Source organism: Lacerta agilis, chromosome 3 (assembly GCF_009819535.1).
Source record: "Lacerta agilis isolate rLacAgi1 chromosome 3, rLacAgi1.pri, whole genome shotgun sequence".
Taxonomy (NCBI): Eukaryota; Metazoa; Chordata; class Lepidosauria; order Squamata; family Lacertidae; genus Lacerta; species Lacerta agilis.
The window spans coordinates 82,885,463-82,911,374 of record NC_046314.1 but is presented as its reverse complement, the minus strand read 5'-3'; the positions used below and the strand labels follow the sequence as shown (position 1 = coordinate 82,911,374).

Here is a 25,912-nt window from a genome sequence, read left to right as displayed (position 1 = left end):
AGTAATTCCTGGTTCACTGCCTAAAGCATGGGCAGGCAAACTAAGGCCCGGGGGCCGGATCCTGCCCAATTGCCTTCTAAATCCAGCCCGCCGACAGTCCGGGAATCAGTGTGTTTTTACATGAGTAGAATGTGTCCTTTTATTTAAAATGCATCTCTGAGTTATTTGTGGGGCATAGGAATTCGTTCATTCCCCCCCCCAAAATATAGTCTGCCCCCCCACAATTTCTGAGGGACAGTGGACTGCCCCCCTGCTGAAAAAGTTTGCTGAACCCTGGCCTAAAGTGAAAGAAAACCCTCCCCAAACACAGGCTTAGGGCAGGAATCTTAAATTTCCAAAAATTAATACAAGGGTTTTTACTACACACATAATTAATTTGGAACACAGACTCCCATAAGTATTCAGTGAGCGCAGTGGCAACATTTAAAGGAAATATTCCTGGATTTTATGGGCTTGGGAGCAGAGCCAATAATCTCATCTAAAATCAGGACACTTGACATTTTAAATTTAGCCCTGGCTTCATGCAAACGTTGCTGGTTGTCAACTTTATTTCTGAGTGAAAGGGCACAAGAGTTCAAATCACCCATAATCTGCAGCTCATGTCACGATTCAAATTTAAATAAAACATTTGTTTCTTTACAGATAACTCATTTGGAGCCACTTCAGAACTAACCTTAATAATGACAGAGTTATTCCTGTACAGAATTCCACTCAAGTTCTTGTCACCTTCACCTCTCTCATGAAATTTTACACTTCCTAGTGATTTGAAATTCTAATCGACAAAGGCTAATGCTTCACCTAAAAATACCTAGAAACTTTCAAAACTGAAGGCACTGCAATAGTTTTGTGCCATTGTGCTGTATTGTTCAGGAATGTATGCTTCAGTGCAGCATTCTTGGAACACAGAAGTCTTTGCATACCTTCAAAATCCCAGAACAGAAGCGCATATAGCATAGCATTGGCATTATTGGATGTGGGAGCTGCAGCAAAATGCTGCAGTGTGGAGTCTATGTTCAAGATTCCATTCCTTCTCACCCACTATTTTCCACCCCTCCACTAACAGCAGGCAGTTGGTGGCCACTGAGTACCCAGTTGACTTTGGGCTGTTTCTGCAATTCCCCCTTAGGGTTCCCCTCACCTCAGTCTTTTTTTCACACCTCATATCACCCTCCTGTGTGAGTGGAGTTGCTTGGCTACATAAGCAATGGCACTCACAGCCTGAACAGATGGAAACAGAGGACATATGTATTCTTTGGGTTTGCTCATTCTGGAATTCTGCTCCTTCCTATTTAAGCATGGAGGAATTTTCCGCAATCAGAAGTTTGCAGCAGCTTTTTTTCTTTCCATTTGTTCTTCCACTATTTCTCCCTCACGTAACTGATGCACACAAGTGATCACTGAAACAATACAGCATGTTTCAGACAAGCTCGCCCAGATTCCCTTTTGCACCCTGTTTTATCAACTTGTACAAGCACTTGTGTGTATCCAAAAGGAAGAAGAAGGGGAGAAATGATCAGAATGGACAAAATGAAATTAAAGCTTTGGTAAGCTGCATGTGTAGTGGTATCTACATCGTCCAGACAGGAGAAGAAAAGAATATCGGCATCCTCAGGCATTGATCCTGCTCCACAAATAAGACTAGGCAATTTGAAGTGTCAACATCAAGATATTCAGGTGGGGAGAAATTTGTAAAGCATCCGTCATTTAAACAGAGATATGCGCAAACATTAAGGCAAATGACAGCCATTCTGATTAACGACAATTCATGCAATGGTATGTCAGTGTTTCTCCGAATTTCTGATAATTTATTTTCTGGATTAGAAATGAAAGTGCACTCTCCTGCCATCATTCACAAGGCTTATGTTTAGAATAAGAATTATCTGCCTTCACAGAAACAATCCCTTGTGTTTGTGCACATGTCTCCTCTTTTGAAAAGGACCAGACAAGATTGGTAACTCATGCAATCCCATGAGCAGCCGCTGCTGGGAGCAAGGCATTATTAGGAGGGACTGAATAATCCAATCAGAGCCAGTGTTCAAACACTGGCCTATTGGGAAGAGGCAAAAACTGTGTATGGCAGAAAATCATATGAAGAATGGTGGGCAGCAATCTCTGTGGGTAGAGTATGGATTCATAAAAGTTTTAATCCATTTATTCCTCATAGCATATTCCCATGACACATGAGGATATAGAGTTCATAGACGGTGACTGTTTCCGGCAGTAATTTACAACCCAAGTAGCACAATTGTCCACTCCACAGTAGAAAAATGTAAAACTTGGCACCAACGACTTTTATAGAAATGGTCATGAGTGTTTAACTGAGATATTTTTTCTACTCCTCCTCCTTTTTAAAAAAACCTCCTTCCCTTCAACCCAGCTATTTGGACCTCTTCTAGCAGCCATGGATGCACCTTCAAACAACTGAGCCAGAATTTAAAACAAGCCAATTTAAGTGCCTCCCAAATGAGAGGTTGTTTTGGTATGATTAATTTTGAACCATGTGAGGAGTTGCTCGTAAGTCTTACCACTTATAAAAATAATTTTATTATTTGTACCCCACCCATTTGACTGGGTTGCCCCAGCCACTCTGAGCGGCTTCCAACATATATAAAAACATTACACATTAAAAAGCTTCGCTATACAGGGCTGCCTTCAGATGTCTTCTAAAGGTTGCACAGTGACTTATCTCTTTGACCTCTGCTGGGAGGGTGTTCCACAGGGCGGGCGCCACTACCGAGAAGGCCCTCTGCCTGGTTCCCTGTCGTTTCACTTCTCGCAGTAAGGGAACCACCAGAAGGCCCTTGGTGCTGGATCTCAGTGTTTGGGCTGAACGATGGCACAAATCTGGCTGTTTACACACATGACATTTAGAGACATGGAAAGCTGTTTGGCAAAGGCCGAAAGCTCATCTGTAAGCTCATGGCGCTTGTAAAAGCTACAGACAATAGCTTTCTAGGAAGTATAACTGTTTATAGCTCAACAGCAAAACAAAATCCTGACTGATATTGTTTCTACTGACCCATTGCCCAAGGTGCAATTGTCACAGACACACAAATATATTAAGGGGCTTAACCATTTTTTCACCATGCCTGTGGCAGAGCAAAGCAACTGCAGGCAGAGAATATTTTCTCATTGTTATGATTCAAGTAATTAAATCTGAGCTGGGAATGGCTGGCATGCTTTCTTTCTGCCACAGCACAGCAGCCTCATAAAGGAAGATCAAGAAGCTTGACTTTGCTTTACAAAACTGATGCAGGAAGCACCATTCATGGGATCACAGAGGAAGCCTCAGGTCAAGGGGTCTTGTACAAGAGGTACTGATTTATCAGTTTCCAAGACCACATTATCTACAAAAAAATTGTGATGATTATGATAAAGTGTGGCTGTTGCAAAATCAAAGTTCCAAGCTAATTTATTTAAAAAGCATTTTAGTGTTAGAAATTGTGTGTGTCAGTTTTGTGACTCAACAGTTTGAGAATTAATGAATGCAATCATAGAATTCTAGAGTTAGGAGGGGCCCACAAGGCTCATCTAGTCCAACCCCTTGCAATGCAGGAATCACAGCTAAATAATCCCCGACAGATGGCCATCCAACCTCTGCTTAAAACTCCCCAATGAAGGAGAGTGTGCCACCTTCCAAGGTGATAAGGAAGGCATTAAATGATAAGGAATTAAATGATAAGGAAGCAATTAAAAAACCCACAGCAAACAGTATTTACACAAATCTATTCAATAATAAGTCTTGGAAGTTTCTTCAACAATTAACCAGTTTAAGCAACTCCACCCCCATCGTTCAACCCGGACACTGAGGTCCAGTGCCGAGGGCCTTCTGGCGGTTCCCTCACTGTGAGAAGCCAAGTTACAGGGAACCAAGCAGAGGGCCTTCTCGGTAGTGGTGCCTACCCTGTGGAACACCTTCCCATTAGATGTCAAGGAAATAAACAACCAGCTGACTTTTAGAAGACATCTGAAGGCAGCCCTGCTTAGGGAAGTTTTTAATGACTGATGTTTTAATGTATTTTTCATCTTTTGTTGGAAGCCACTCCGAATGGCTGGGGAAACCCAGCCAGATGGGCGGGGTATAAATCATCATCATCATCATCTTCATCACTTAACAGTAGGACCAACCACTGAATTTTCATTAGGAACAACTCTCAGCAAAGCTTCCACTGTAGAACATTGAGTTATTTGAGCACTAAACATGACAAGTGATGCCAACCCAGATCCACATACATGTTCCATGAGAAGCTATGTTACAGTCCAGTTTAATAGAGCTCCCACAACAGTTCAGAATCTAAACTTGAGATAAATTTATTTTGCTGCTTTTAGACAGCTCCGCCTTTGCACAAACTGTAATTACTGCTTTCTTCTGTGTCCTTAGAACACTATGTGCTCTGTCCAATTCTACCCTCACTCCAAAGCCAGCATTTCAAATCAATACTTTCAACCCACTTTTGGTAATGTAATAGACAAACCAATGCCCACCTTCCTCCTACAGCCAATAATGTAGGAGACTTGAGACAAGCCGGACGAATGACAATACCTTATGAATGAAATGAAATGCCTTAATTGGAACTGAGTGGGCTGGTTCTACCATCAAGCTTTCTGTTAAGAATGCCAGAATGTTCCTAAAAGAGAAATACTCTGTAGGAAATGTTACTGTGGAACTGAAGTGAAACATGAATTTTTCAAGAAGGATCTGAAGATAATGATGCAAGTCTAGTTTGCATAGCTTTCCCAAAATATTAATTGTAGTCTTGAAATTCAAAAGGTCATGTTTTCCAACATGTAAATCACCCATGTGTGTAATTTCATATACACTTTTATTCAAATGTATTTTTTAATGAATTTTGAGGCAAATAATAAAGTATGAGATTTTGCCAACATAGTGGCATTCGCCTGTTGGAATGAAATGCTAGAGGGAAGTGTTAACTCATTTGTGCTGGAGTTATAGTTTCTCATATTAAAAACAGTCTGCCTTAGATTGAATCAGCAGGTCCCAAGGCATTTCACTTCCTCCCTGTGATATTCATATAGTGTTGCTCTACGGGTTGCACAACAAGTATTCAAGTATTTTGGTGAACGTGTTTATTCCACAAGCTTTGTTTTTTTTAAAAAACAAAACAAAACCCACACAAGTGTGTGTGTGTGTGTGTGTGTGTGTGTGTTTAAAAAATCAAAAACAAAAAAGATTTTCTTTTCAACTGCATACCTATGAGGAGCTACCAAGAAATCATAAATGAACTGCAGGCACAACAGGAAAATTATACTGAAAGAGATGCCTGGAATATTTCCCTCGGTCTACCTGCTCATGCTTTAATCCATAGTCCTTGTATGCTGCAGACAACAGATCTCTTAATGAAGTCACCCAGCAAGCATGTGTTGTCTACAATGCAAAGTAGACGCTCATGCCTCAAAACTCTGGAAAGCTTACTCACTGCTTACGATTGATTCACTTATAGATGAGAAAAAGGGCATGTGTTTTCCCCCACCCCAGATGTATGAGCAGAAGTAGGACAAGCAGGACAACAACAAGAAGAGTACAGTGAAGAATTTTCCACATGACTAGCTATTTTCTTGCAAAGGCAGCCATTTTGCAAAGCATCATTCTAAAAGAATAACAGCTTTCAATGGTGCAAGGCCACCATGGAAAACTGGAGGTTCCTTTCACATAAGAAGTATGTGTGTGAGAGAGAGAAATACAAAATATAAGCACAAAACTTATTAAAGCCTTTCAACATGACATGAAATGCTGACCTTTGGATCAGAATATAGAGTAGGGGCAGGTGACCGGCAGTCACCCAGATGTTACTGGAGTCCATCATCATTCCCCTTAGCCCAGGCATAGGCAACCTTCGGCTCTCCAGATGTTTTGGACTACAATTCCCATCATCCCTGACCACTGGTCCTGTTAGCTAGGGATCATGGGAGTTGTAGGCCAAAACATCTGGAGAGCCGAAGGTTGCCTATGCCTGCCTTAGCCTGAGCCGCACGGCCAATAGCCAAGGATGATGTGAGTTTTAGTTCAAAAACACCTGGAGGACCACAGGTTCCGCATCCCTGATACAGATCATGTTAAATATTTTTCAAAACCTCCTTTCATGCCCTCATGAAAAGTTGTAGATGTGAAAATACTAACCATATAAAAGATGGAATGTAGCGGCAACTCTAGTTAGGAAAAAAGGAAGTTGCCATAGCCTCAATCAGGCCATTAATTCAATGCTGACTACACCGACAGGTGGTAAGTCATAAGACTCAACACACTGCTTTGTTTTAATGTCTTACTGATAATTTACTGAATGTTTCTATTGATATTTTTATTGGCTGATTTGTATTTTTGGTTGTGATAGAGATGTTTAAAAATCTTATTGCGTTCTGTGTAAGCCACTTAAGAGATTTTGCATACTAAGCAGAAAATGAAATAATAATCCTTAATAAATTATTTCTCAGACAGGAGCCTTTCTGAGCCGTACCTGGTAATTCTAGGAATTGAACCTGGGATCTTTTTCCATTGCAAAGCATGTACTCCCCCATTAAGCCCTAGTTGCTAGCTTTCGCTAAGCATTTTATGATGTATGTGTTCATGCACTTTCTTCATTATGCCAAGTAGTGCAATCTACTCCTTATGTTCTTCCTCTTTATAAGAGGCCTTTAATGCAGCCAGTCAAACTTCTAAGTATAAGTTCTATATCTTTTCTTTATAAACTGCCTTTAGTTTTCTTAAAGTATATCTGTTTTCAATGCCCTCAATATAATACCAGGAATTGGACAATTAAAAATGATCACCACCACAAAGCTTGGTATTCCAAAACAGAACTGACCATAAAAGCCTGAGAAGCTTAATCTAATTAGAACTATGAGGCGATGCTCTATATGTGTGACAAAAGCCCAGAACATCACCTCAATCTCAGTACACAGTTGATAAATTCAATAAAGATACTAATTTGCCTATGGTGCCTTTATTACATGGTTTAATCCTTGTGGAACTGAGTCGTATTTCATTTGTCTGAAATATTTTTAGCCCACCCTTCAGCATAGAGCAATTTCTGGGTCCGATTTCTCTTGATTTTATTGTTATATTTCTTTGTAAACCACTTTGAGGGTTTTTTGCAATCAAGCAGTATATACATTTTATGAAAAAATAAATAAATAAATAAATAAATAAAAAATTGAGCCGCAATATAAAACAACATATATGAGACAGGAGGAATAAAAATATACAACTGATAACCAAAACAATATAGTATGAACAATACCTGAACTAGGATACAGTCGTACCTCGGGTTACGTATGCTCCGGGTTGCGTACTTTTTGGGTTACGAAGTCCGCTAACCTGGAAGCGCAACCTGATGTGCGTGCGATTTGCGCATGTGCAGAGCGTTTTTCACAGTTTTTTCGGTCTGCGCATGCGTAGAATGAATTGTTCGGGTTACGTCCTTTTCAGGTTACATACTGTAACCCGGAACGGATTAAATACGTAACCCGGGGTACCACTGTATATCAAAGAGTTCAAATACATGCCCTCCTCTGGCTATACAGTGGTACCTCTGGTTACATACTTAATTCGTTCCGGAGGTTTGTTCTTAACCTAAAACTGTTCTTAACCTGAAGCACCACTTTAGCTAATGGGACCTCCCGCTGCCACTGCGCCGCCAGAGCATGATTTCTGTTCTTATCCTGAAGCAAATTTCTTAACCTGAAGCGTTATTTCTGGGTTAGCGGAGTATGTAACCTGAAGCGTATGTAACCTGACGTACCACGGTACTAGGATATGGATAAGGGGAGGAAATGTAGACTGAAACTTTCCACAAAAACAATAACACCATTAATTGTGAAATGACAATCAGCCTCTACTTACAAGGCAGACCCTATATTAATAATTCTAGAAGCAGCTCAGCATACCTTTATCTCAGAGCAGATGTAGGATGTTCCCTGCTTCTCTTTTGAGAGTTCAGAGACACCATAACCATATTTCTCTACAGTTATTCACAGCCACTGATTTAAGTCAACTGTGTTCTCTCTGTTATGCTTCCTCAAGTTACCCTGGCCAATTAGGTGTCACGTACTGGATGCAATGAAATCATTGCACTACACGGTCAATCAGATTTGGCTACATGGCAATGTCACTAAGGGCAAATGAAGCTCATTTAGAGTAAGGGAAATGTTTCCTATCCTCATCTACTTCAACCAGGGGTGACTCAAACACTTTTGCACCTCTCTTCTAGCAACCCCGTCAAAATGACTGCAAATTGGCCATTCTTTTTGTCAGTGATGAAAAGTTTCATGAAAGGCCCTTGCCCCTTATCTCAATTCAAAATATCTGTGAATTTTGTTACCCAGCTACACTACCAGAGCTTACCCTGAGTTACCTCATTGAGCCCCCGTTCTGGACTCATCTCTTACAATCTGTGGACATAGAACATTTTCCTGTAGTAGTATTTATACCTCTAGAAGTCTCTGCATGGAGCATTTATCTACACTAACATGCCTCCCCAACACTGAGGATTTAATTAAAAAGCCAAAGTGTATCCAAAAATTTAATTAAAACAAGTAAGCAGTACCAGGCAGCCTGATAATATATGTGTATCATCTGTTTTTTGCTTCAGCCCAATGAAAATGCAAGGCAGATAAGACATTAATAAGGAACAAGAATAAATAATGCCGAGTTTCCAGGCTGAGACACTTTGTCTATTACAGAAGCTCCAGAGGCATTTACATAGGTCCATGTATTTTAACCTCAGGAGTGGTAACAGGCTTTATAGAATCATGTTTTAAACATTTCAGTGTATTTGCAATTAAGCTTTGCTATGTTCTTGACAAAAATAGTTACCAACATCTGCTGCAATGGAAACTATTTGAGCCATCACCTGTGTCAAAGTGGCCGATACATTAGCAAGTAAATGTGCCCAATTTGTTCCTTCACCCAACCCTCATCAAATATTTTCTCGTAAAAAGAGAGCTTTGGTCTATGTGTTCCAAATTCATACCCTTATGTTAGGATCTAATTTAGATATGTGCACAACAAATTTCAGATCTACGGGTCATCTAATTCAAATGAAGCTTGCACTCCTCATTCAATCTATTGTCCAGGCCCTGCAACTGAGAGTTTGTATCTGCACATTGCTCTCTTCTGCTAACATATGGTTAGACTAGTTCAGCTGTAAGTGCCTTCCCATGACATAAGTACTACAATGCCGACAACAGTTCACATACAACCACCGTGCTCAAATCTCACGAGTCTTTATATTGAAGTCTGTACAACAGTTTCAGCTCTTTTAAACAAAGAAGAATATTAATATATATATATAATTTCACTGAAGCAGTTCTAACATGCTTTGTATATGACACTGGTGGAGCTGTGGTCTAACCACTGAGTCTTTTGGCCTTGCCGATCGGAAACTCGGTGGTTCTAATCCCCACCATGGGATGAGCTCCCGTTGCTCTATCCCAGCTTCTGCCAACCTAGCAGTTTGAAAGCATGGCAGTGCAAGTAGATAAATAGGTACCGCTATGGTGGGAAGGTAAACGGTATTTCTGTGTGCTCTGGCACTCGTCATGGTGTTCTGTTGCACCAGAAGTGGTTTAGTCATGCTGGCCACATGACCCAGAAAGTTGTCTGTGGACAAACACCGGCTTCCTCGGCCTGAAAGCAAGATGAGCGCTGCACCCCACAGTCACCTTTGACTGGACTTAACTGTCCAGGGATCCTTTGCCTTATCACACACACACACACACACGTGTGTGTGTACGTGTTTGTGTGTGTGTTCTTTATTATTTTTGCTCTAATCCAGGAACCATGATGGTTTAAAAAACAGAGACAAAACTTCATGCAAGTTTGCAATGTTAAAATCTTGGCAGGAGGCCACAAGTGAAGCTGTGCCTCAGGCTTTGCTAGAAGTCCAGTGTGGATTTTATGAGGTGTGTGTGTGCGCACACACATTTTAATCTCAAACTCTAATTACTAACTTTGAAGTCCTACAAAGACCTGCTGATTATGAAGGGGAAACTTTTCAATTCACCTAGCCATTTCCTCTTCATTATTTACTTGTTTTTCAGTAACAGCCTGCTTTAAGCACATTCTCTCCTAAAAGCATTCTCCTCATGCCAATGCAAAAATTGTCATCTGCATTCTAGGCTCTGAACAACGACATACTCTGGTCAAAGAGAATTTACCTCAGGAACATTATGTACTAAAAGGACTTTTAATCCACAGAATATATTATGTACCATATTTTTCCATCTATAAGACACCCCCTATTTTTGGGGACTCAATTTTAAGAAAATGAGGGGAGATGGCCCAAAGTTGTTGAGCTTCTACCTCCACGCAGCTGCGGGAAGGAAACATTCCCTAGATCGTTTCCCGTGCGCAGTGGCATATGGGGAAGTTGCACTCCTGCCAACCGGCTGGCACACCACTTCTCCCCCTCCCCCATGCCACTATCAGTGTATTGGATGACCCCAGGTTTTTGACATGGCTTTGAGTCAAAAAACCTTGTCTAATACACGGAAAAATACGGTGTTCCTGATGATATATTTTTTCTGATCAGGAAATGTTTTCAAACCTTGAGAAATCTCATTTTTTTCATTTATACAGCCCTTCTAATTAGGAAAGGTGCTTATAACCTTGTACTTTTTCCAAGAGAATAGTTTTTTCATTTAGGCAGATGGGAACCAAAGCTGAGAATGACGAGAATCATAGAGTTGGAAGGGATCCTGAGGATCATCTAGTCCAACCCCCTACAATGCAGGAGTATGCAGCTGTCCCATACAGGGATCGAACCTGCAACCTTGGTGTTATCAGCACTATGCTCTAACCAACAGAGCTATCCAGGCTATTTAGGTTTGTATCAGCTTCCCCAACCTGGTGCCCTCCAGATGTTCTGGACCACAATGGCTGGTGGTCAGAAGATCTGGAGGGCACCAATTTGGGGAAGGCTGGTTTATATTAAGTTGATGGCCCAGACCTGCCAGATCTCTGTCCCAAAACCATACCATTTCTCACTGTAAATGTGCTGAGTTGGTTACCCCATGTCCCACTTCTATTACTAAAAAAAGTTGCTAATTTACCATGTGCAAAAAGAAAATGTGCTTTTTAATAGTTCCCACCAATCATGGCTAGTAGTTCACAGTATGTATATTACTCCAACATCTCTCAAAGTGCAAGGTGGGCTTCTCTAGAAGGCAAGGCTGAAACTTGGAAAGGTGATTCAGCACCTGTTCAGGTCAACTTTTTCTGTGTATCATAAGTTGACTAAGAAATGAACGCCATAGCAGAGGAAACTGTATGGGCAGAGTTTAATCAATTTCCTGCCTGCAACCTAATATTGTTTGGAAAAGTGGTGGAGCATTTTTTAACTCTGTTGGTGTTGTGTGTTTTATTGAACTAAGCTATATAATTATGTGTAATGCTACTCAACTGTTTTGTTTTTATTAGTTACTACTTAAAAATAAAATTGAAAAGTTATTTTATCTTTACTCTTCAACATAATGTCCTCTGAATAAACCCAACCAAGCTTATCTATACCATCTGGTCCCCGTCTGAATGCACATGTATCTGTTTCTAATGAGAAGGAAATCCCAATGATTTTCAGTTGGGCAGCCTGAGTACCTTATATCTTAAGGGTGTGCCACCTTTCCAATGAAAGTAAGTACACTTCTAATTCTGCTTAATTGAACTAGCATTCCCTTGAGCAATGACGCTTATATGGCATTCTGCAATATTATGGGAGGTTAGGGATTATATCTTCCAGGGCTATGCAGATAAAAACTAAACAATTCTTTGGAGATACGCTGTGAAAGCCATTAATGCAAAGCACAACATATTTCAGGATTCCATACACACTTTAAACAACAGGTCATCATTAGAAATTAAAAGGTACAATTGTTGTTTCACATATTGATATTGCCATATGTATTAACTTACCAAACTGTCATGCATTCATTAACATCTTAATATGCTTTGCCCATTAGCAGTTACTTGAAATAGCTCAATAAAGAACATTAGGGCATTTTTACATCACATGCTCAGTACCAAAAATACTTAGTTTTCATAGTTTGTGTGGTTTCTGGACACTGATAGCCAATTAACTCATACAACCATGTATGACCCCTATGAACCGGACTGAAAGCTGCATACGCTTCGTACAGGGATTGCTAAAGAGCCAGCAGATGGTGATAATTTTCCCTGTCATTCCTGACCGGTGCTGGATTTGACATGGTGACAGAGGTGAAATGCTTCACATCCCATTACCAATCCCCTAAGCAATTCTTGTAAGCCTTGTAAAGACTTTACTACTGCAGAAAGCAGCTCAGCTTAAGAGTCCTTGGCAATTTCATGCCACTCTAGGAAGTCACTGTAAATCCAATCCTTCATAACCTTCAAAATTTTCAAATTGTGAGTTTTAGTGTCTTTAGTGTCTCTGATTTAGTAGGATTAGCTCAATGTTAATCATCTTAATGTTCACACGTCCTAAAAATCTAAGTCCAAACTAAACTGGTAAAGTTAGCTTTAGCACTGATTTAAAAAAAATTCCAGTAAAATGCATGATCAGTGAATCACTTTTTGGATTCAGGAAAGAAAATTGCCTTGAATCTGTTTTAAGAGGTGAAGAGCACTTTTGCTCATGAAATTTGATTTCAAGATTGGAAATCTGTCTCAAGCCTGAAACTCAAGTAACCTAAAATCTCCCTTTCAAGCGCAATGCTATGGCAACTGCAAAAGCTAATGTGAGCAATTATAATCATGAATTCAAATCAAGGAAGCCAACAGCTGCATTCACATATCATGCTAAAACCCTGGTTTAATGTGACATGCATCCCCCCCTTTCTCCCACACAGTTGAGAGCAGAAGAGTTTGGAAGCTTTCATTTCTGTTTTTAGTTAATCATGGTTTCTGGGTCATCCAAACAAGAAACTATGGTTAATTTCAAAAAGAAAGCATCAGAAAACATGATTGAATTCTTTGAAATTAACCACAGTTACCATTAACCACAGTTACAGGTAAGTAGCCGTGTTGGTCTGCCACAGTCGAAACAAAATAAAGAATAAAAAAATTCCTTCCAGTAGCACCTTAGAGACCAACTAAGTTTGTTCTTGGTATGAGCTTTCATGTGCATGCACGTATCTGAAAGCTCATACCAAGAACAAACTTAGTTGGTCTCTAAGGTGCTACTGGAAGGAATTTTTTTATTCTTTATTTTGTTTCGACCATTAACCACAGTTTGTCATGCCAACATTACAAACTATGATTCATGGAAAGAAAAAAGATATCAACTCATTCTTCTCCTCTTGCATGGCCAACAGGGGGAGAAGGGAGACAGAGGGAGCCCAAGGCTTGCTCTGGCCCATATGCACATCAAGCTAAGCCACAGTTCTGTGTGACTTGTCAATGTGGCCAGCTAGAACTAATATTGTTACTTAAGAGGGTTTTTGGAGCAGCTCATATTTAGCAGGGTTCTTTTTAAAATTGTGGAATATGTTTTTATGTTAGTAGTTGAACTTTTGCCCACTGAAACTTGATACTAATAGTGCATTTATGAAATGAGTATCCACCTTGTGAAGCCAAGCCCCCAAACACTCCACTCAATGCTTTGAAATTATCACTATCTGAACATTTGGCTGGCGTAACTGCCATGTAGCAATGTCTTGTAGGAAAGTGGCATTACTCCAGTATTGTTGATTTAAAGGTTAGGCAGTCAGAGAGACACAGAATGAAAATCTGCTTTCACATTTCTGTTCCTCACCAAAGCCTGCAAAGTGCATTAGCAATTAGCAATTCCTCTCACCTCTCCCAGTTCGCTGTGTGAGAAAGCTCAGAACTCATCTTACAAATTGCTCTTTTGAAGATCAAAGGAAAGCTGAATTTGTCTATGTGTGCACTAGATGAGATTGTAATTTAATGGAATTTTCAGGGAAGGCTTGGTGGCATGTTCCTATGACAGCCCCAGGATAGAGGATTCAGGGGAGCTCTATGACTCTTCCCTTCTGAGCGCCTTCCTTGCCTTTAATTGGCACCTCATTAGAAATTAATGAAAATGACATCCTCTGTTCTTACTGCTCTAGGCACAGCACACTACAAAAAGCCCCATCACAATTCATAACACATTCAATTTATATAGCAATAGCTCTTAAGCATTATTTATGAGATGTGAATTTCTTGTCAGCAGTTAATAACCTATACAGAAAAGAGAATGGGGGGAAAGAGACTGTGAGCATACACAAGAAAATATTTCAGCAGCAAAGAGATACCTTGTTCATGTTTAAAGCACCTTTGCAGTAGCTGTCATCTCCACTAAACTGTTAAGAGGTGGCTCCCCTCTGGCCAGTCCTACAACCCTCTTAAATACAACTAGTATCCTACGATGAAATGGTAGCAATAATGCTGGTGGATCTAGAAGATATTGAAATCATAATAATGAAAGCTCTGTGGAAGATAAACAGAAGTAGCCATGCTACTTGTTGGTCACCAGTGTTAACGAAAACCCTAATCAAATGACATCTCCCAAAGAAAACAGAAGGTAAATGTCCCATGAACAGTCCTCTTCATGGTGAAGAAGGCCTGAGCCATCCTCTGCCACCAAAGGAATCCAGGGAAGATGGCCTTTGACTTTCAATCTTCCTACCACCCACTAAAATATTTTTTTGCCAGCAGAAGGTTGAGTTGTCTAATTTCTTTGTTGAAAGAATTAAGGGGGAAGGAAATTTGGCTCAAAGGTAGGCGTTATCAGAGCACAACTCCCTTTCACCTGCAGGATATCTTTTGGGTTCTCTTAAATTATTAGGATTCAGAAGCTATAAAAGCATAAGCAATACATCAAAGTAGGATGTATGGAAAATGGCAATCTATAAATTATGCAGACCTAATCCTTTAAAATAATTTTTAGCTCCAGGAGTTAAAGACAGCAATCTAAGTGGTGTTTTAAAGGTCATGAAGAGGCCAAGGTAGATTCTAGAGTACTGACGTTCTGTATTTCTGGGGATCCAAATCTATTAGGACTGTCACCATGTCGCATACCAGGAAAACCTCTAAAAGCAGCACTCCTTAGAATAGATTACAAATCACAGGGACTAACAGTTTTTGGGACATGGGTCACAAATTTAGACAACTACAAGTATAATTTAAGCAATCACTACGGTACTCAAGCAGCAACCAGATGCTTGGGGGCAGTTTTGCCTCTAGTCTGCTGGCATGTCAGCAGAGGGGCTGGTGGTTTAAGCTTGACGATATCAGAGCCAAGAATCGAAGCCCTCCTGCTCCTCTCAAAGTGTGCCATAAACTCCTGTTGCCCGTGCCACCTGAGGCACTCTTGCAATCCAGGAGATGAGCAGTAAGTGAAGTGACACTTAACACTGAAGTTAGAAGCAAAAGCAAGTTTTCTAACACTGAGACACAATGCTATAAATGTAGACACCTCTTAGACACTATTTTGAAAGTTAAAAGTTCACAGCATGGCAGGCAGGATAAAGGGCAGATATTTGAGAAACCTGGGAAGGAATAGTTATAGGTAGGTAGCCGTGTTGGTCTGCCGTAGTCGAAACAAAATAAAAAATAAAAAAATCCTTCCAGTAGCACCTTAGAGACCAACTAAGTTTGTTCTTGGTATGAGTTTTCGTGTGCATGCACACTTATTCAGATACGTGCATGCACACGAAAGCTCATACCAAGAACAAACTTAGTTGGTCTCTAAGGTGCTACTGGAAGGATATTTTGTTTGTTTGTTTGTTTCAACTGGGAAGGAATACAACATCATGCTAAGATGAACGTTCCGTCAGGGGAAGCATTTCAGTTTCCTGGAAGCAATGATCCCCTCACTCTTCCCGGCATGCAATGTTCCAGGTGTTTTCCTGAACTCCCCAAGTCAATTTCACAGGGGGCACAGGGGCCAAAGTCAAGTCATTGCACAGGGCTTCCACTACTGAGAATCTCTCCCCTGCTGTTTGTGCATGCATAGCAGATAGTGGCCTTGTTCAGATAAACATAGCTTGGCTTAATAAAGAGAGTTATGAACAAGCCTTTTGCCTGTGTATGCAGCCCCTTTATTCCTTTTTCAGTGTGAGCAATCAAACCAGGAAGTCTCTAATTAACCAGAGCTTCCTGTTTACTCTGAAACAGTTAACTACGGCTGCTAACTTCAAAATGAGCCACAACCTTAAACCAGATCTCTCTTTTTGCAAAAACAATAGTTTACATAAGAACTATTAAGCCCAGATGAGACTATCTGAACACAGCCAGTGTCATTTAACATACTCTAGAGAGGAAGCAAGCACCATGAAGAGCCTCATGACAAATAAAGAATAAAAGTTCATTAAGAGCTTTCATGGCAGAGGATCCTTTTTGGTCAGCTGCATGAAGAGGCTATTCTATTTTCTGAGGGGTGGTGGTGGTTTGGGCTGTAAGAAGTGAGGTTAGAAGAAATTGAAATGCAAAAGGTATTGGCTGTGATAATTATGTTGCAGTTTTAATATATGGTAAATTGTTACAATGACCATTTATTAAGCAGTGTTGATAACACAAACATCCTGGTATGGGTAGACTTACAAAACAGATTAATCATATGTTATCAACTTTCTATAATAACTGACATTCAATAATGCCTAGAGAAGAGTTAAAAAACAAAATGGAAATAAGAAAAGGTAGAAATTCATCCTTTAGAAAGAACTAATTCTTGCCATATTTTGCTGTTGGGGAAGTATTATTCATTTTCCTTAACAAAAATTGACAATATAAAAGTTGAAATAAAAACACAAAGGCAAAAAAGTACAAGTGCAAAGTTCCAGCTATCTGTTTTGTTTTATGCACAGATGCAAACAAACAAAATCAAGGTATACCTTCCAAAAACAAACTTTTAAATTTTAACAGGTATAGCCTCACGTTTTGGAGTGGTGGAGGGGAGCAGGTACAAAACTAAAATGTGCCCTAATAAAGTGGTGGAAATTAAGAACCCTTGAAATCAGAATTATACCTCTGAAAAAGACAATTCTATTATTATTATTTTAAACAGAAATCAGTTAATTTAGAGTTTCAATGTTTGTTACTATTTTCTGTTATTTGAATTTTAAATTCAGTTGCTATAATTGCTCAAAGTTACAGAAATATACAGAAATCCACAAATTCTTCATTAATGTTGGCCTAATCTGTATTGGTATGGATAATTTCCTCTTCTTGCCTTCTAGCTATGACATATGTAGAAAGAACTTGTACCCACAGAAGATAAATAAAATTCATTCTTCAGCAAAGAATACTATAATAATAACAATCTTTCTGGCTTGTACTAGCTCGCCAGTAGATTGGGTAAGTCACAAGTTTTATTAACCCCACACTGATGACTCCTAAATGGAATCTGTCCTTCAAACTTCTTAAGCAGCAATACACAGAGAGATATTTTGAAACACTTGTTGTATCAAAATTAACAATTTCTCAGCAGACCTGACATAAGGTGCCTATATGTTGTTTTAAAAATTGAGGAGCAACAAGGTCAAGCTGACCCTTATTCTAAACACTTCCACAGTTAGCCTTTCAGGGTTTTTTTTACTTCTAATTTTATTCTGTATATAACTTTGCATCCTCAACTAGACAAAGCTGGAAAATATTAATAGGGAAAATATTAGATCTTTAAAATAGTCTATAAATTCTTTAATAATGTTCTCAGTAATTTGTTTAGGTATCTCCATTGTCTGGGACTTACAGCAGTGGAAAAGATACCAAAGAATTTAATCAGCCAACAACAGAGAGCCAGCTCCTGGGATTTGCTTTTTGCTTACATGGACTCTGCTAATATTGTTTCTATATATGCCATAACCACCACATAAAATCTCTCCAATGGCAGCGCACCGTTTATTGAATTTATAATGCACTGAACAAACAACATAGCATTTTATTTATTTATATTTGACAAAATGTATATACTGCTTGACTAATAAAACCTTAAAGTGGTTTGTAAAATATTAAAATTATCTATTAAAAACAAGTAATTAAAAGCATTTTAAAGAGAATTAAAATTAACAGTGAAAGATTAAAACAAATCAACATATATATGTCTGGATAGGCTAGCCTAAACAAAAATGTTTTCATTTCCTGCTTAAAACATTTCATATATAGAGTTGTTGAGTGAGAAGGGACCCCAAGGGTCATCTAAGTCCAAGGTAATCTAGACTAGTGTAGCAAAGGCACCCATGTGATATCAACAGGCAGGGAGTTCCAAAGGGCAGAAGCTGCTACATTAAAATATCAACTTCTTACAACTGTGGAATGAGCATCATGTGGCATCTGCAACAGTGCCAGGTCCACAGATCTAAGTGGCTGAGTGGGCATATATGGGGTAAGGTGATCTCACAAGTAAATTGGTCCCAAGCTGTTAAGGGCTTTATATACCAATAGTAACACCATGAACTTGGCCTGGTAACAAATCAGGAACCAGTGCAGACCTCTGAGCAGAACTGCTATATGCTTAGTTTCTGGGCCAAACAGCAAGGGAAGACTCACAGAAAGAGCATTTCAGTAATCCAAACTTGAAGTCATCAATGCCTGAGCTCACCTGGTCCTGTAATGGTCACAGCTGTTGTATCAGGTGTAGCTGGTAACAGATGCTCCTAGCCACTGAGGATACCTGGGCCTCCAGTGAAAAAGCTGGATCCAGAAGCATCCCCAGTCTGCGTACCTGCTCCTTCAGGGTAGTGCAACCCTATCCGGGGCCAGCAATTGACCCATATTTCAGACATGGGAATCATTCAACCACCATGGCTCTGTTTTGCCAGGATTCAAGCTCAGCCTATTAGGCACAGGAGGTGTTTTTTCTCTGGCGTGGAGTTATGGACATCACACTAAACAAGAGGCTGCTTCCTGGGTGGGGGGGGGGAGCCACTCTGTTAGCTTCCCAGCAGGCAGGTTGCCGTTGTTTACTGGGAGGGAGAGGCAGAAAGGAGAAGCAGCAGGAATAATATTTGCCAGGCCATGAATGTGGTAGTATAGATTAAGCTGCTTCATCGCCGATCCCTGCTTGAGGAACTTAAATTTTAATAGTTGCAAACATGTCAAGGTAGTTTCAACATAAGCACCGGCCCGGCTTATAGCAGCCCCTGACATGCCCACTTCAGATACAGCCTAATAATTATAATCTGTACTGCCCTATCCATGCTTCATGTGCCCTTTCAAAATCCTTTCCTGCTGTGTATTTTCTAAAGTAGATAATTTACAAAGTGTTGTGTTATTAAAATATTATGGTAGTGCAGTTAATAGGTCTGGAAATGGGTCTGCTAAGCATCCTGTGGTTAAAATGCTGACTAAGCTGCAAATTAGCATCTTCTATTCTCATCTCTGAATGCATCAACAAACATTTGGAAGCTCAAAAAAGCCATCAAGGAACTCTTACTTTGGAAAAGAATGCAACTTGCACACAGAGAACAGGGTGGGGGTTCTTTGGTTTGTCACTCTTTGCATTTATTTGCATGTTTTCAAGTGGACTTTTCTGCAAATGCAACTGTAATTAAGTTTATGAACTTTAAATGAAACAGGAATGTATCCAGTGAGGATACTAGGTGCCTGCAAAGGAACCTCAAAGGGCAACACTGCCTAGAAAGAGAAAAAGAAAACCATGCTGGATTGTACCTATAAACCTATAAGTATTTGGGTTTGAAGATATTACTTGAAGACCGGAAGCAGGCTGTTAAAAATAGTATCTTTAAGTCTTTATGGTGCAATTTAGTTAGCACATAATGACTCTGTTTAAAGAGAAGGAAAATGCTTTCTACTAAAGTGTGATACAAGCACTCACTATCTGTAATTTCTATTTACATTTTTATATATAACACACCCACAGACCAAGCCAAGTTAAAAGGTCAGCATGTTGTTTCCAGTGTGATATGAAACAAAAAAGTTACATCTTCAATTAAAACTTAAGAGTTTGAAGAAGAAAATAAATAGATTTTTTTTATCTTTGAGTATATTCTTCAGACACTAACAAGCTCCTTCATTCAAACTGCGACAGAAGCAATAATCTAGTGCAAACATCATGCTTGGCAAACAGAATGTACAGAGACATGTTACAATGACGGCAGTTCTCATCATTTAGCTCACATTTTACTGAGAAAGCAGAAGAAAAATGTTTAAATCACAAGCTTGTATGCACTAAATGTTCTGCAGTGATGACCTGCTTTATTCTGTTGATTTAACTAGACATATGTAAAAACCCTTAGTTATAACTGTACAGACAGTCTGGCCATTTAATTCATACCTAATGCACATCATGAAACAATAATATTAGGCGAATGCACAGATTACTCTGAATACACAGCAACAAATTTGGTTCCTCTAACAGAGTATTGACATCTGGAGACAGGGTATACATTGGTATTGAAAGGGGGGGGGGAGAACTGGAGTATTTATCTGTTATGCAGTTCAAGGTGCCTCATAAGCAATTACTATAATTGCTATGTTGCAAATGATCCCTTGGTTTCCTGATGAATCACTGCGCTTGGTCCTCCCTCCTCCAATAAAGAACTATCTGCGCATCACCCCTCAAGGTACCATGTACAGATCCCTAAATTCAAAGAAATCTGTTCTTCACGTTGCAGTGAGCAGAGAAAACTTTACAAGAATGGAAGCTCAAGTCTAGACACTGGGACTCCCCCATGTGTGAGGAGTCACTAGAATTGACCCAGGCCTTTAATACCAGGTGAATGATGCATTTGTTGGCACAAAAGCAGAAACACGGAGCTACCGCCCAGAAGGAAAATCCAGCAAACTGATATATTTTTACTTGGATGTATAATTGACCTTTATAACATACCTCTTCACACATGGAGTACAAAGCTTTAGTATACTTGTGAAGAGATTTAAGAGTCTTGACTTTTTGTAAGGTTGCAGCCACTTCCAATACTGTACAGATTTCATTATTTTTTCCTCTACACTGGTGCAAGCTGCATCACAACAACATGACCCAGATTTCCCCCCAGACATACAAGGGTGGGGTGGGGCAGTTCGTAAGAGTCCTTACCACAGCGACATGATCCCAATTCCTGCTGTACCAGCTCCAGTTTTGTTTGGCACTGGAAACACCTGCGTCTGCTCTTCTGTTTAGAACGGCTAATTTCTTCAGGCCTGTCATGACTGTCCTCCAATAATCGTGGCCGCTTCTCAGGGGACGCCTCGTTCTCCGACTGTGAATCTGTTGTTTTATGAGAAACATTGGAGCACAGTGTTAGCTTCTCTTCCGTGAGGCCTTTACTCTAGTCACGGAATTAATGATGTGCATATAGCATCGCTTGCAAACTGTGTGTTTCTTTTTATCCCCTTGCATATATATAAACCCAATTAGCAGTCAGAACAGGCACCAGGTAAAGATGCTATTAGCTTTGTTCCCCACAAGACCCCTTCCTGGTTTACAAAACCAAATACAAAATGAGTTGGCTTACTCTTGCTCTCAATTGGTTGTGGCTTTGACTTCGTGATGACACATGAAGAGAAAACACCAGCCTAGGCAACTACAAGCCTTGCTTTTCATCTCATTTGTAGATTTTCCTATACATCTTCAGCCTCCCTACTGTCTTGACTACATACAAACCAATTCTGCTTCTGAAGACAAAACAATTGAACGCAAATTCAGCCTATTTCCTGGCTGAGCGGGAGAGAGATTTTTAGGGCACAGTGTGCTAGCTGCAGCTCAAATAACCACGACGGCACATGAAAGCACCGTACTGTGCCTCCCTCTCTCTACAAGAATAACAATTTAAATGTAAATGATTATACACAGACAAGATAAACTAAACACAACATGTACCTACCACTACAGAACCAAAAACCTCTGAGGATCTCTCTTTAAAGCCAGTTAAGGTACTACATATTTTAATAACCTTATTTGTAATTTTTGCTCTCCCAGAAAACTAATGTTGTTGAGAAGGAGTGGAGATAGGAAAAGACATTGCTTTACAAAGCTGTAAATTGAAAGGTACTTCAGGTAAGCCACCTACAGGAGGAGGGAAGCTAACACATTTAATGCCCTTAACATTCAGAATGCCAGAGTGTGCAAAGAAGCACTTTCTGTTCAAGTGAGGACCAAGTGATTAGACTGCCCAGCTGGAATCTATATAATGGCCTAGTTTGCTTGTAATAGTAAGCCATAGTTAAACTATGGTTTACCAGGATCAAAAACGTTGCTCAAATTATGCCCCCCACCCCCCTTTGTCATGCAGGGAGGAAAGAAATAAGAATGCTGATTTAGTATTATGTGTGACCCATGGTTTCAGCATTGCTTTTTCTCATGGTGTGCTTGGAAAAAAACAAACTACAAATGCCTGTTTACACACAATGTTAAGCCAGTGCATGGGCTGTTTTCTACACCACAAGGCAAAGTGAAGAGGTTGTCGTATGGTGTGATTTGAGTACTGTGTATTAGCATTCTTGATGTGATTTATTATATTTCTATGCTGCTTTTCATTCACATGAATCACAAAGCGGCTTACAAACAATAAATAGCAATCACAGAACAGAACACCACAAATACAACATAAATCATGTAGAATAATTAACAAATCTTTAGTAAAACAATTATAAATCATCAGTAAAACAATTACAGTCTATAAAAAACTATTAACAAAACAACTAAAAAAATAGGCTAAACAGCACAATTACAACAAAAGTCATATCATAGGATTCACAAAGTACTACAGCATTCATAATCCATAAAACAGTATTAACAACATTTAACGAAATAGCAACCAATAAAATAAATTAGGCACTGTTTAATTCACACACACACTTCCCACCCCCATGACTCATATTCTTCCACTCTATTCATTCAGTTTATTAAAAGACACATGCACATAATGCATGTGGCAACAACTCTGTTCCAAAGGTTCCTTTCTTCCCTCACTGTTCTTCCTCTGAAGTTTCCTTGTGAAGGCTCCTAGGGCCAGAGGGTGTGGCAAGGCAGGTGGAAAACGCCAATGCCTGGTGGCTAGCACAAAGTCTCTCTCCCCTCACCATAGTTTCATTCACTCTGGCTTATTACGTGCAAAGCAGGCCATTGTATTTAATCTACTCCACTCTCTCTCTCTTTCTATATGTAGTATATCACATTTTGATAGGTAGTGGACAAACCAGTGTCCAGAGATTATGTCACACTGTGAAAATCCATCCATCTATCCATCCACCTATCCTCACTTTCCATACAAAGCAAAATACTTTTTAATCAACACAGGCATGAAAATAGAAAAGTTGAATTTCTACAACTGTCACTCACCTCTGCTTCTTTGTTATGTAGCCCTATGCCCCAAATGACATGCTTAAACTAACGTAGATTCTGGCCTGGTTCACACATGACATTAGGCCGTAATTAAAAACAAACTATGGTTTAAATGTAAAAGTGCAGCATGTTGGTGCGCATTGCTAAAAGTTCTCTCTCCATGCCTTCCTTTGCTGCCTAGATACAAGCCAGAGTCTGAGTTGTGATATGGAAACCTCAGCTGTTGGTTTGTTTTCCCCAAACAAACCATAAGGCCAGGTTGGGCCAACATTATACTGAGGTATCTGGTGAGATCTCATTGGAGAACAGGGGGTGGGAAGAGAGAAAGGAAGGGTGGTCTTTACCACAGTGTACTGCCGCCACAACACAAGTGAAAAGAAGGATTTCACTAGTGTACAGTTTCTAAGGATGCAGATTCTTCTAATTGAAGATACTATGCAATACTGGAAAAGGAGAAATTAAGTCACTCAGAAGAGCAAAATTTATAATGCAGTCTTGAAGCAGAGCACTTGCCTTAAAAATTGTTTTGTCTCTGGCTGCAAGTTACATTTGTTCCTTACGGTCACTGTTCATGTCTTTATTATTCAATGTTCTCGTCTCATAATTCTGAAATGAATTGTGTCAGGACTTGTCAGTGCTGAATTTCAATCTCTTAATCTCCTGACACAGTACAGTTTACAACATGCACACACATAGCTTCACTAACAGCAATTGTGGCACTTCCCTGATGTTTCAGAGAATTGTTTTCCTCAACAGAGATAAGAATGGGGAAGATGAACAAGGGAATATGTAAACAGGAAGGAAGAGAGAAAAAGATAGAAAGTATCAAGGGAGAAAAAACTCAATCTCTACTTGTTTCTCAAGAAAGGACTCCTTAGATTAATCTCTGGCATGATGACAGCATTTGAGGCATGGCGTTCAAAGGAGTTTTTTTTTTAAAGACCTATCATAGCCTGAGAGATTGACATTTATGATCCCAACTACTGTGCAAACATCAGTAAGGGCAATAACTAATGAGCCTTCAAACATCACTGCCACAGTTCCTCCGAATATTTAAAAAAGGAACTTAAGCTATCAAAATGAAATCCATCAAGAATTCTGCACATTAGGCACTGGTTGTAGAGGGAAGAAGGGATGGAAGAAGGAATATAAAGGAAGGAAAAGACACAGGAAACCAGAAGCAAGAAGCGGCAATAAGAGTGTTGGGTCATGAACAAAACAATGACTTTATCAGGTGGTTTGTTGAGGAATGAGAGAAGACAAAGAACAAACACCAGAATCTATACTTTTCCATATGAAAATGTCTGTATACAGTTCGTGGTTTTGAGAAATAGGCAACAATCTTTGGTTAGAGGAATCTGCTTGGCCCACTGAAGAAATTTATCCAGAACAAGCACTACTTCAATTTTCATGTATACACCATTTATTACACAAACAGTATTTTGCCTTGAGTCTTAATTGCTATGTAAGGTCTGTGTGGTGGTTGCTCGCGAGTAACGAGGCAAAAGTCCAGCCTGTCTTTTAACAGGTTTATTGTGCATACTATGTACAGTGGAGAGCTACAATTCCATGTCTGTATCAGTCACTCACAGAATCCGGGAGTGGCCCCTTCCGGTTGCGACCCCAACATAAGAATTTTGGCACCCTCAGTCTCCACCTCCCCTTCTTGTGTTTCACCCCTCTGTGCGGTTCGGGCGACGGAAATGGTGTGCCTCCCTCCTTGCCCATCAGGCGAGGGGAGCGCAGGGTCTCTACAGCATCCCTGGTCTCCTGCCCCTCCCTACTGGAGACATCGCTGTTTCCTCCGCTGGAGGAGGTGTTGCTAGTCAGGTGGGGCCAGGGCTCCCTGTAGCCTCCCGAGAGCCCTTCCACCACCTCGCGCTGAACTGGGGACAGTTCCCTGACATGCTACAAACTTAGAATTGTGGAACCAAGATCTTTGCAAAGGTATGTGATTTGTAGTTCAAAGGCGAAATCATAGCCTTTGAAATCTACATTTGCTTGTAGCTGCTAGAAACTAAAAACATAAGACAACAGTTTTAAAGAAGTTATTGCTTACTTCCCAGCTATAGCTGTGTAGAAGAGATTGTACACACATTCCGTTTCTAGCTTCCATTCATGATGTTTTTTTAAATACATTTAAAATAGCCCTTTTACAATAGAGAATTTGAAAATTGCTTTTAAAAATAAAAGACTCTAAATTATTATACTTAACCTTATTTTGAATTATTTCTGCAAAGAGAAAGGCTGAAACAGAAAACTTGGTTTGCATAGAAACAGCCAATTTAGGAGTTTAACCAGTCCTCAACAACAAATTATTCCGAAGAAAGTCTGCTGCTGACTAAGAGAAATATCTAATATTCAGCCATTGACTTAAACTACCCCAGAGAAACAGCTTTATAACTGGTAAATCAATGATATACCAACCATGACACGATGATTAAAAATTAAACATACAAAAAGTGTTGTACACATCCATTGTGGAACTGAAGAGAATACTTAATTCAAAAGTACAGAGTAAAATGATTTAGAGATCATCTGCTGCAGTGCAGGAGGAAAGATAATAGGTGATCATCACCCAGGGTAGTAATGGACCTAACCAAGTCATATTCATTAATTTCAATAAATCTAATATATGTAAGAAGTTGAATATCACCCAAAGTATTTGTAAAAGC

General features: G+C 39.7%; 1 protein-coding gene across 1 annotated transcript in view; it reads right to left on the bottom strand.

The window, feature by feature from the left end:
- ZFAND3 (zinc finger AN1-type containing 3) overlaps positions 1-25,912 on the bottom strand; it is a 135,274-nt gene that overhangs the window by 4,349 nt on the left and 105,013 nt on the right. The window contains exon 6 of the mRNA XM_033144576.1: positions 20,991-21,161. Within this exon, the coding sequence (XP_033000467.1) occupies positions 20,991-21,161 (171 nt within the window). The remainder of the gene's footprint in view (positions 1-20,990; positions 21,162-25,912) is intronic.